The sequence below is a fragment of the Alligator sinensis genome, unplaced genomic scaffold, assembly GCF_000455745.1.
Source record: "Alligator sinensis unplaced genomic scaffold, ASM45574v1 scaffold677_1, whole genome shotgun sequence".
In the NCBI taxonomy this organism is placed as follows: domain Eukaryota; kingdom Metazoa; phylum Chordata; order Crocodylia; family Alligatoridae; genus Alligator; species Alligator sinensis.
The window spans coordinates 961,843-974,849 of NW_005842276.1; the positions used below are offsets into that span (position 1 = coordinate 961,843).

Here is a 13,007-nt window from a genome sequence, read left to right on the forward strand (position 1 = left end):
CCAAGAGTGATCATAACTTCAATTTGCAAGAAGTCCAAGCTGGTTGGTGTGTGGTGAGCATGTTGTGAGAGTAACTATCACAACAGATCTTTTGGGGACTTAGGCAAAGGAATACCTAGTTCCTGAATCCTAGTTTGGCTGAAGCAGGAGGTAGTTGTCTATTTGGGGGTGCTCTGGGTTTGCCAAGAAGCAGAATTCAAGGCACCGAAAGAACTTTAACATCAAACCTGGAAGTGCCAAGCATGTTTCAGCAACAAATGAACAGGGTGTTTTTGGATAACCATTTTGGATTTAAGTCTGCTCAAGTCCTACTTTAAGTCTTTTCTAGACATAGCATTTAAAGATATGCAGAAGTCCAATTCAAGTCAATGGTACTTAAAAGCATGCCTGAGTGTTTTGTGGTACTAAAGTTTCAGTCTAGAAGAGGAAAGGAGCTAGAGGGAGACCTCAAATATCCTCCCTAATTTGATTTAGAAGGAATATTTTGTATGGCATTTTTCTACCTTTAAATAAAAAAAGAATCCTTCATAGGAAACCAGTGCTATTTTTGAGAAAATCCCTGGTAAGGTAGAAGACAGTGAAAAACATTTTTCCCTTAAAAATCAGACAGCCACTGTTACATCTGCATTTGGTTTAGTTTCTCTTTGTGATAGAGATTATTTTTTCAAGGAGACTCTAAAAAAGTTTAAAGATTTTATTTGGTATCTCTGCTAGGTTCTTAAGTAGTTCTGAGTTAAATAAATTAAGAAAAAAGGACCGAGAAACAGCTGCCTTCTGTTACATTAAGTGTTAGTTCTGGATCTCTATCAGCATGGATCTTGAAGGTAGTAGGCCAGCTGCCATCACCCCAGCCCTGAAATTCAGATCTCTGCTCCCTGGCTCTATTTTTATATACACACACTGGGGCCTCTGTGTAGCCAGCTCATTAGCACTATGGAAAGGAGAAAAAAGGAAGCTTTGCACCAAAGAATGTTCAAGCTCCTCAAAAAACCATGAGGCCAAATTCATCTATACTGTAACTCCAAATACCCCTGTGTAGTCACACCAATGCTGATTGTAGCCCTCTGTCTGCCTGTTCTGTTTATGTTTTTGAAGCATGAAAAGCTTGCTATATACATGTACTTCCTTTCAGAAAAAACAAGGGGGAAGGAATTGAAGATTGGGAATAAAGGATTGGGATAAAGTATCCTTGGACCGATACTCTTCAATATCTTCATCAGCGACTTGGACGAGGGAGTGAAGTGTACTCTGTCCAAGTTTGCAGATGACACAAAACTGTGGGGAGAAGTGGACACGCCAGAGGGCAGAGAACAACTACAAGCAGACCTGGACAGGTTGGACATATGGGCAGAAAACAACAGAATGCAATTCAACAAGGAGAAATGCAAAGTGCTGCACCTAGGGAGGAAAAATGTCCAGCACACCTACTGCCTAGGGAATGACCTGCTGGGTGGAACGGAAGCAGAAAGGGATCTTGGAGTCCTAGTGGACTCCAAGATGAACATGAGTCGTCAGTGTGACGAAGCCATCAGAAAAGCTAATGGCACTTTATCGTGCATCAGCAGATGCATGACGAACAGATCCAAGGAGGTGATACTTCCCCTCTATTGGGCGCTGGTCAGACCGCAGTTGGAATACTGTGTTCAATTTTGGGCGCCGCACTTCAGCAGGGATGTGGATAACCTGGAGAGGGTCCAGAGAAGGGCCGCTCGTATGGTTAAGGGCTTGCAGGCCAAGTCCTGTGAGGAGAGACTGGGGCACCTGGACCTCTTCAGCCTCCGCAAGAGAAGGTTGAGAGGTGACCTTGTGGCTGCCTATAAGTTCATCACGGGGGCACAGAAGGGAATTGGTGAGTATTTATTCACCAAGGCGCTCCCGGGGGTTACAAGAAATAATGGCAACAAGCTAGCAGAGAGCAGATTTAGACTAGACATTAGGAAGAACTTCCTCACAGTTAGAGTGGCCAAGGTCTGGAACGGGCTCCCAAAGGAGGTGCTGCTCTCCCCTACCCTGGGGGTCTTCAAGAGGAGGTTAGATAACCATCTAGCTGTGGTCATCTGAACCCAGCACTGTTTCCTGCCTATGCAGGGGGTCGGACTCGATGATCTATTGAGGTCCCTTCCGACCCTAACATCTATGAATCTATGATTGAGAAGCACTTATCTACCACAAATTGCCAGTGCAAATTATATATGATTTTTCTGTGGGTGCAAATTGTGGAAGGAGAGCTCCTGAAATTACTCCTAACACAAGAACCAGGCACAGTCTCAGGTCCTATACTAAGTGGAGCATGTGGGCTGCTCTTCCCTCGCTTGTGTCCCTCCTGCAACGGGTGGGAAGATGGAGTAAATGCAAGAGTATGGCTGACTGCGCCAGTTATTTCCACATTGGTTCATAGAATCAACTGTTACATCCAATGACATGATGCAGTAACTTTTTTTTCCTTGTGACATGTGGCTGGGGACATACCACATTGAGACCCAGAGCTACTGGAGCCCCTCCAGGAACAATTCAGATGGACCTTCCCCCACAAACAACTTGTAGCTAGGTAATCTGGTTATAAGACATGAGTTTTGGCCTGCTATAATAGATGCATATTTTTATCACTGTGAATCTCACAGTTCTTATTTCTGGCTCTCATCATCTTCCTCCATACCCATATCATTACCATAAAATCAGTTAAATGTATCACTGCCAGGAGAATAATTCAGACCTTTAAAACAAAGAGCACAATAGAAAGAGCATAAATGTATGGCTGTTAAATCATTATTGTATAAACCCTTACAAGTTAAAATTATTTTTTTTTAAAATGAGTACCTTTATATTGTTATCAAGATGATTAACAGTTCCTTAGCTTTTCAGAAAATATCATTTAAGAATCATACCTTAAAAATAATGCCCTTGATGCCAAAATTAGTAGCTTGGAAAGTAGTTTATAATTAGCAAGAAACAGAAATAACACAGAGCAAATAAAAATAAATGCTGTCCTTTTATTTGTGACCTGTTATTCTACCTTCTTATTATGAACAAACTTCTAGCACACAGCATACTTTCATTAGACTGTGGCCTGGGCAACTGGTGCCACCTTAGTCGGGGGGTTGGGGGGAGCATTTGCCCCATCAGTGACCAGGGGGGGTCCCCCCATGGCCAATCAGGATGGGGAGAGGGGATGTCCCCATGGCCTATCACGCCAACCAGGAAGTGGCCATGGGGCTTCATCTGGCGCTCCCATTCCCAGACCGGCACTCGCAGGTGGGGGCACCGGTGCTCCCACATATCCCACCCCACCTTGCCTAAGTGAGGAGTGCGGCCTGTCAGGAATGCACCAGCACTCTCAGGGGGTGCACATATACCCCCTACACATCACCACTGGACCGTGAGGTACCACTAGCATTTAAGTACTGGAAAAAAGTAGATTTGTGAGGAAGATTTTCAAAGAGGAATTTCCACAAATCTACTTATTATCACAAGAAAATATTGATCCAAATATATTGCAGGACTGCCTAGCAGAGTATTACATTACACAAGCAGAAAACAACACATTCTGAAATTCTGTAGAGTAATCTGATTGTGGAGTTTAAAGGCAAGTAAGGTAAATATCTTAAGGATTTTTTATCTATGACCTAAATTATTTTGTATTTTTCCACCATTTATTACTCTTGTTTATTTGCTGTTCTATATGATCTGTTGTTAAAAATCATGAATTACTTATATTTAATTATTTGAATTTTACACGATGTCTCCAGAATAGAAATGGAAGTGCTTATTAACCCATTGCTCTTGTGTTTCCAGTTGTAGAAAAAATGGACAATGTTACAGGTGGCATGGAAACATCCCATAGAAGATACAATGAAAAACTCACAGAAGTGGAAAGTGGTCTGAAGAAATTAGGTAACCTGCATGCTGTTTAGGGGTATCATCATGGGAGATGGAGAAATGTTTATCAGGCATCCTTGATGAGTCTGATGAATATCTGACCAAAGAAAGATAAAATACTATCTTCCGACAGTTACAATGATCTGCATTTGCAGTGGTGAATTCAAAGAAAGGAAATGTTGGAGCTGAAGACATGTACAGCTTTCTGCATTATTATGTTATTTAGATTAATCACAGTTTGGAACTGCTGTGATTAGATTTGTTCTGAAGCATTCTTGTGTATTGTGCTATGGTTAGTATGAAAAGCTCAGTAGCATCAATTCTGATTTTAAATCTGCTCCAAACTGGGGAAAGTTTAAACATACATATGGATATATATGTGTGTGTGTATGTGTGTGTGTGTGTGTGTGTGTATATGTATGTGGATCAACAGATTATTAATTGGTACTGTCCAAATGGATAAGAGTAAAGGAAATCTTTAAGGGGTGCTGGGAAGTCAGGTTATGGTGGAGTTGGCATGAAAGAAATATAGGTTGTAGGGCTGGAAGAGACTATGAGTTGTCTTTGGAGTTCAGGTTGTGTGCAAGAAGAGTTGAGGGAGAAGTAGAACTTGAACAGAGGGTCCATGAGTAAGACAAAGAGAAGAGAAAAGACCTGCATTCTGACAAACTGTCTATTTGCATAACTTTGTATAAACATTTTTGAATGAAGTATCATCCACCACTGCAAACAGTCATCAGGCCTCATTTACACAATAAAACTACACTCAGAACTGACTGTGTTTAGTATGATTTATGAAAATCTTCTAAACACACAAATATATCACCATTAAATTAGTAAACATGATTAAATTTTAAGGTTGAGCAAGCATGAGGCTAGAGATATATGGGCTATGAGTAGAGGAAGGAAATGACTGAGGCTGAAGTAATACACTGATAAATGGGATTTACATGAAGTGTTAGCCATTTATTTCTCTGCTTTTTATGGTTTGGCAGTCTAAAAAACTTCATTATATATGTAAAAATATATTACATGCAAACCAGAATTACATGATAGTTCAGTGCGAGCAATAAAAGTGTGGCTCCTCAAAGTGTAAAGGTTTTAACTTGCTGAAACTAAGAACATGAGGAAAAAATTGGGTGCCTATACACATGCTCCAATGCATTCTAATTAGAATACTTTGGAGCATGTGTATGAGCACCCAGTTGTTTCCTTATGTTCTCAGTGAATCTTGATTAATCACGTCTGCTTCACATTCTAATTAGAATGCTCTAGCATCACTGCAGCATCATATGTAAACCCCCACATTGGGTTAAAAATGGCCGCTGTGGTGCAGCACCTTACCTAGACTCCTGGCGACCCTGGGCGAACTTTTAGTATTGGGCCCTTCTTCTCCAGAGATAATGATAATAATAATTTAAAAATAACATTTTTGGGCCCCCTTTCTGTCCGAGCCCTGCGCAGCCGCCCAGTTCACCCATTCCTGTGTCCAGCCCTGCGGGGGTGCTTTAACTAAAGCTCATTGAATGAGCTTTAGTTAAAATGTCCCATGGCCATTTTTAAATGCAGTGAAACTTAACGCATGTGACACCGTGGTGTTTTAGTTAGAGTGGTCTTCAGGAACTGCTCTAATTAAAGTGCCCCCCCAATACCCCTGAGCATATGTGTAGGCACCCAATCATAGCAAAAGAGATATACAGTAAAAGCTTTGTTATCTGGCATGAGTGGGGTAAGGAGGGTGCCAGTTATCTAAAAATTCTGGTTATCTGAGAGTTAAATCGGCCCCAGTCCTCAACGACAGCATGCCCTACCCCATGCAGATCCCTTCCCCTCCCCCTGCTCCTTCCCCCACAGACTTTCCTGCCTGGGGGGGCGCGCAGCCCTCCCCCCAAAAAATTTTCTCCCTCCGCCTATGTGGATATCAACTAGAAGGACTCCCAGCAGCTGCTCTAGCGGCAGTGTCACTAACTAATGTAAACAGCAGAAATACTTGATGCGCATGCCAGATAGACTCGGCAAAGATTCCAGTTGCTAAAGTGAAGATTTGTATTGGGGGATATTGGAAATTCCAGTTAATAGAGTATTCCGGTTAGTAAAATGCCGGTTAACACAGGTTTTACTGTAATTAGGTTCAATATAGGCACCCAGTTGTTTCCTCATGTTCTCAATTTCAACAAGGAAGGAAGGAGAGCAACAAAGTAAGGACTCTGGACTTGAATAAAGCAGACTAAGGGGGAGAGGCGTCCAGGAGAGCTAGTTGTATTTTAAAGAAACCTTACTGAGAGTGCAGGAACAAACCATCCCAATTTGCAGGAAGACTAGCAAGTATGGCAGAAGACCACCTTGGCTTAGGATCAAATTCTTCAGTAAGTTAAATTACAAAAAGAAAGCTTATAAGAAGTGGAATCTTGGACAGACAACTAGAGAGGAGTATAAGAACATTGCTCAAGTGTGCAGGGATGAAGTCAAGAAGGCCAAAGTGCAACTGGAGTTGCAGCTACCAAGGGACATGAAGCGTAACAAGAAGGGTTTCTACAAGTATATCAGTAACAAAAGAAGGATCTGGAAAGTGTAGGTCCCTTACTGATTGGGGGAGGCAACTTAGTGACAGAGGACACAGAAAAGGCTGAAGTATGCAATGCGTTTTTCACCTCAGTCTTCACAGGCAAGATCAGCTCCCAAACTACTGCACCTGGCAGCACAGTTTGGGGAGAGGGTGAGCAGCCAACTATGGCAAAAGAACAGGTTAGGGACTATTTAGAAAAGCTGGACATATCCAAGTCCATGGGGCTGGACAGAATGCACCGAAGGGTGGTGGGGGAGTTGGCTGATGTGATTGCAGAGCCACTGGCCATCATCTTTGAAAACTCATGGCAATTGGGAGAGGTCCCAGACAATTGGAAAAGGGCAAATATAGTTCCCAATATTTAAGGGAAAAGGGAGGATCCAGGGAACTACAGACTGGTCAGCCTCACCTCAGTCCCTGGAAAAAATATGGAGCAGATGCTCACGGAATCCATTTCTAAGTACTTGGAGGAGGAGCAGGTGATTAGGAGCAGTCAGCATGGATTCACCAGATGCAAGTCATGCCTGACCAGAATGATTGCCTTCTATGTTGAGATCACTGGCTATGTGGATGCAGAGAGACCAATGGATGTGGTATACCTTGACTTTAGCAAGGCTTTTGATACAGTCTCGCACAACATTCTCACAGGCAAGCTAAGAAAGTACTGGTTGGATGAATGGACTGTAAGGTGGATAGAAAACTGGTTGGATCATTGGGCTCAGAGGGTAATAGCCAATGACTTGATGTCTTGTTGGCAGCCTGTATCAAGAGGAGTGCCCCAGCAATCAGTCCTGGGGCCGGTTTTATTCAATATCTTCATCAATGATCTGGAAGATGGCATAGAGGGCACCCTCAGCAAGTTTGCAAATGACATCAAGCTGGGCGGAGTAGTAGATACGCTGGAGAGTAAGGCTAGAATTCAGAGAGACCTAGACAAATTGGAGTATTGGACCAACAGAAAATTGTAAATGTATCAATAAAACATTGTGTTCAACTGATACGTATATATAGTGGCATTTCATTTTAATCACAGAAAACACAGATTTGGGGGTTTTTTAATCAGAGAATTCACACATTTTTATCAGAGAATTTGCAATTCTTAAACAGAGAAAACCAGGATCCGTGCGTATAACCCTCTCCTTTGTCAAACTCCACTAAACCATATAAGTTATTTTCAGTACAGTAAGTACCATATGAATCCACATATTCTATAATACTCTCTTTTAAAAGATATTTTTAAAAGAAAGTACAACTCTGACTTTTAGTGACACGTATGTAAACTTCCTTCCACAATAGCGCCAACAGAATATTCATTCTATCCCATCAACAAGATAAATGATCGTATTCCATTGACTTTTAAGTGCATCCGAGGCAGAATTCATCCCTGAAGCATTAGAAGCAGGATAATACATTGTTCCACCAACTGAATGCTGATTGCCTGACTACTTTGATATATTTTTACAATGCAAGAGAGTGCTTTTTTATATGTCACTTTTAATAATATAACTTGTTAATGGTTCTAAAAATGTCTCTCTCTAACAGATGATCAAACTGGACAAAAAGCTGTGAGCACTAACACAGAACTTTCTGGCTTCAGAGCTGACATCCTAGCCCTTCGCCAGCAGCTTCAGGAAGTTTCAGAGAAAACTACCAAAAACAAGGACACGCTGGAGAAGCTGCAGGAGTCTGGAAATGCATTAGATGACAGGCAGAGCCAAATGAAAGGTGTCCTGGATAGCAACTCTTTCATGATCATTGGTGTCAATAAAACTCTCCAGGCATACACTGGCTACATCAACAATCTCCAGCAGGATACAAGTAATATTCAAACAAATTTACAAAACCAAATGCATTCGCATAATGTGGTCATCATGAATCTGAACAACTTAAATCTGACACAAATCCAGCAGAGGAATCTTATCAGTGTTTTGCAAAAGTCTATGGAAGATACAAGTCTGGCTATCGTAAGAATCAAGAATGATTTTCAAAATCTGCAGCAAGTTGTCCTTCAAGCACGGAAGGATACTGATTGGCTTAAGGAGAAAGTACAAAATTTACAAACATTAGCAGCAAACAACTCAGCATTGGCCAAAGCCAACAATGACACACTTGAAGACATGAACAGTCAGCTCAGCTCATTCAGTGGGCAAATGGAGAACATTACCACGATTGCACAAGCCAATGAACAAAACCTTAAGGATATGCAAGATCAGCACAGAGATTATGAGAACAGAACTGCTTCCAAATTTAACCAATTTGAAGAACGATTTCAGGTCTTTGAAACAGATATAGTTAATATCATTAGTAATATCAGCTATACTGCTCATCATCTACGGACACTGACAAGTAATCTCAATGAGGTCAGGACAACTTGTACAGACACCTTAAGTAAACATTCCGATGAACTCCTTTTTATGAACAACACATTAGCCAATATTCGCTTAGATTCTACATCTCTCAGGATGCAACAGGATATGATGAGATTAAGATTAGATACTGAAGTTGCAAATTTATCAGTAATTATGGAAGAAATGAAGCTGGTGGATTCCAAGCATGGCCAGCTTATCAAGAACTTCACTATATTGCAAGGTAAGCTGAATCTTAGATAATGCTTTTGGTCTGTTGTTCAAGGACAACCCTAGTAATGATATATAATTTTACTAGCTTTAAATGAACATATACTACTTCAGCCTTATACAGTATATAGAAACATATATTCTGGACTACATCCTATTACTCTGAACAAATCCTGAATAGACTTGGTATGCATGTGTTATGAGAGAGCTTGGGTAAGAACAAGATCTGGATAAACATTAGCCACAGTGCTACAGAAAAGTGATTCCAACTCCTATGAGTTTGGCAGAAAGCAGGACAAAGTGCCACCTTATTATAGATTAATTCAGAAAACATCAAAGAATTAGTTTATAAAGAGTCACACTGTCCTGCCTTCTTCTGGGTGTGTCTACACGAGATGCTTTACTGCACAATAGAGCTGATTACTGCACAGTAAGCACCCACATCTATACATGCAGACACTTACTGCTCAGTAAATGGCTTTAATTGTAAGTAAATTTGCTACCTGCAAATGCAAGGAACAAATTTACTCATGATTAGTAACTGTGCAGTAGTGCATGTGTAAATCCCTGACCGGGAGCAAATGTGCTCCCTGGCAGTAGGGAGTGGGAGATTGCTCCTTGCCTCCAAGAGCTGCCTGATGCAAGGGTGGGCTCTACCATCAGAGCCCAAATAGGGACAATGTTCCTCTGCCTGAGCAGCAGAGAGCTCCCAGCCCCACTCTGCAATTGCAGGTTCGGGGCTGGAAGATCCTTATCTCCCAGCCCAAGTCCCGTGATCGGGGGGCCGTGCTGGAAGATCCTTATATCCCAGCCCGAGCCATGCAGTGGCAGGACCTAGGCGGGAGGTCCTTATCTCCCAACACCATCTCTGCAATCTGGGGACTGGCACTGGGGGAGCCTTATTTCACAACCCAAGTCCTGTAGTTACAGGGCCCAGGCTGGGAGCACCTTATCTCCCAGTACAGCTCCATGGATAAAGATCTCCCAGCCCCGTGACCATGGGACTCAGGCTGGGAAATAAGATCTCCTGATGCTGTGATCATGAAAAGGGGGATGGAAGCTCCCTGCTGCCAAGACAGAGGGACATTGTCCTCACCCTAGCAGCAGACAGTTCCGGGGGGTAGGGAGCAATGTCCTAGCCCCCACCTGGAGACAGCTGTCTCCTGGCCCCTGGGTTAGCACCCAGGAGGATCCTAGAGCTCTCCCTGGCTGCTTCAGTGGCTGGTTGCAAAGCCACAGGGAGTGGGAGCAGTCTGCTGCTAGGAGCAGCAAATCTTCTCCCGTGTCTCTGCACATGTAGACACAGGCCCAAAAGAGTTTATTCTTGAGTAGTTTACTCATGAGTAAACTGCTCCCGGATCATTTGCACATGTAGATGTGCCCACTGTATTGCAGACTAACATGGCTAAATGACTTTCTTTGCTATGAGTCTGGGGTAGCTGTCAGAACTTCCTGGTCCCCTATTTTGCTGGGAGAGAATCCAGGGTTTTTTGCAAATATGGCAAATCTTCCATGTCTGTTTCTGCCATGTGTCATACCCGTCCTGGCCAGCCTCTGCTCTTGGCTGGATTTCGTGAAGTTAGAATTTGGCTATGACATAAACACTCAGCCACTCATCTAATATGTCTAGCAGCACGATGGTAAAGGTTAATCTTAAGAAAGGAAACAGTACTAAAGAGGACACAAAAGTTGCTATCTACGCTTTTTAAATAGTGTTGTAGGTCTTTAGCTTCTATCCCTAGAGAGAGGACAAGAAAGCCTTAGTATAATGTTTAATCAAAAAAGATTAGATAAATTAATTCTCCTTTATTTTATGAAAGTCTTCCCCATTATTCTGTTACATAGACCTCATTTTGTTCTGTTATCTAATCCTAAACCTAAGAAGCAGCGTTCCCTCTAAGATGCGTGCCTGCGCAGCTGCACACACCATGTAGCTTAAAGGGAACACTGCTGAGACGTATCAATCTGGCTTGCAATTTTTCCACCTTCCTAAGTTTTCCATCTCTTCTTTACCTGCCTGGAATTGGGATTTTATAAAAAAAATCGTCCTTCATTACGTTTTGTTCTAACTGCTGGCTCTGCTTTTAATTTAGCTTCCAAAATTAGCTATAGAAGGTGTGGAGCCTCAAGAAACCAATCTCTGCTAAAGAGGGCATGGCTGAAAAACATACATTGGATCATTCCCAGAGTGGTCCACCCAGTGTGAAAAACAGGTTCCTATTTTGTTTTAAGCAGCTGTGATTGGGTCAGAAAGTATCCTGTTTCATTTAATCAAAGAATACTTTATTTTCCAGTGAAGTAAATAACATAAATAAGGTTGTTAGGAAAGGTGCAGTTTCTTCTAAGCCAAGTAGTCTTCTAAATCCAGCTAATATTGCCAACCTGTTTTGAACCAATGATTGTCAGGCCTTGAACTCTGGTTACAGAAACAAAACCTGTCCACAAAATAAATCAAGATTGAAGCAGGATCCAAAATATGTTAGTCATACTGGTAATAACATTCCAGAGTACCTTTATTTTTACTTTTTTTACCCTTTCTCATTACAGACTGAGCTAGGCATGTTAGGAGTTTATCATTTAACCTCCATCAGTGAAGCAGATTGGGAGGAAAATAAGAATTTCCTAAAACATTCACTCATTTATGAACAGAATACAAATCTAATTTAATGTTTAAATGTGGAAATCTCTCACCATTTTCCCATTGCTTATTGTGATTGTTGCAAATTTTTTCTTTGATAATTATCCAATAAATAGGTAGTCTCAGACACTGGACTGGCAAGCACATACAATGGTTTTGTCTGCACTGGAGTGAGGAATGGATAGATGTGTAGCTATGCTGGGGTAGTTCCCAGAATAGGTAATGCTGCTGCACCCAACTGCTAGGTGGCTGGAGAGCAGCCTGTTTGCCTTTAGCAAGAAGCTATCCTGGGCTGGACAAAGACAGATGACACCTGAACTAATGTAACTTAGGCTAGTACAGTTTTATCCATGATCATGATCATTTTAGTGGTAATTATCCACAAATTGGACAAAGTTACTCTGGTTAGAGGCTTGCATTTTCTATATATTGTTGTAATGCTGATTTCACTGCTGTGATTGTTATCTATCGCCCGAGCCTCAGTCTTTCCTTTCCATCAACCCTGCATTTCACTTGCTGCTCATTACCCATCCATCATCCCATGGCTCTTAAATAGCCCGTAGTTTTCTCTCTTTCTTCCTACTTCCTCAAACTGGCCTTTGGTCTGCATTCAGTCTGATTTTCATTTGACAGGCATATGGGTGCATAGCAAATGATAGTCACTGATGTTAGAGACCTGAACCTTTCCTGATCATTTGGTGAATTACATACCTGTTCCTGATCATTTGTTCAATTACATGCCTGCTGAACTTAATTATAAGGTCCATGTCCTGCATGGAATCATATACTTTGAGAAGACTCAATAAATAATAGGGATAACTAAGGCATTTGAAGAGATGTTTTTAAGGCTAGATAAATTAAACAAACTCTCCTCTTGGTTTTTGTTCCCTCCACTGTCCATGTTTCAATTGTTCCAGGACCTCCAGGTCCAAGGGGGCCTAAAGGTGAAAGGGGGCCTCCGGGGTCTTTTGGCCCAACTGGTGCAAAAGGACAGAAAGGAGAAAAGGGAGAGCCAGGACCACCAGGACTGGCAGGTGAAAAGGGCCCCCCTGGTCCAATTGGGCCACCCGGAGAAAAAGGTGGAAAAGGTTCCAGAGGATCACCTGGCTCCAAAGGTCAGAGAGGCTCTCCAGGCAAGACTGGCCTGCCAGGAACAACTGGAGATCCAGGACCACCAGGACCACCTGGTAAAGATGGTCCTCCAGGTCCACAAGGCCCACCTGGATTTCAAGGATTGCAAGGAACGGTTGGAGAGCCTGGGGTACCTGGACCTCGAGGACTGCCTGGTCTGCCTGGAATACCAGGACTACCTGGTCCAAAGGGGCCACCTGGGCCTCCTGGCCCTCCTGGT

At 42.3% G+C, this 13,007-nt stretch overlaps 1 protein-coding gene across 1 annotated transcript in view; it reads left to right on the top strand.

Annotated features, from left to right (window-relative positions):
* The window catches only part of COLEC12 (collectin subfamily member 12), a 181,373-nt gene that overhangs the window by 163,468 nt on the left and 4,898 nt on the right, over positions 1 to 13,007 (top strand). The window contains exons 4-6 of the mRNA XM_025209267.1: positions 3,793 to 3,891; positions 7,985 to 9,031; positions 12,574 to 13,007. The exon at positions 12,574 to 13,007 is cut by the window's right edge and continues 49 nt beyond it. Coding sequence (XP_025065052.1) covers positions 3,793 to 3,891; positions 7,985 to 9,031; positions 12,574 to 13,007 — 1,580 coding nt within the window. The remainder of the gene's footprint in view (positions 1 to 3,792; positions 3,892 to 7,984; positions 9,032 to 12,573) is intronic.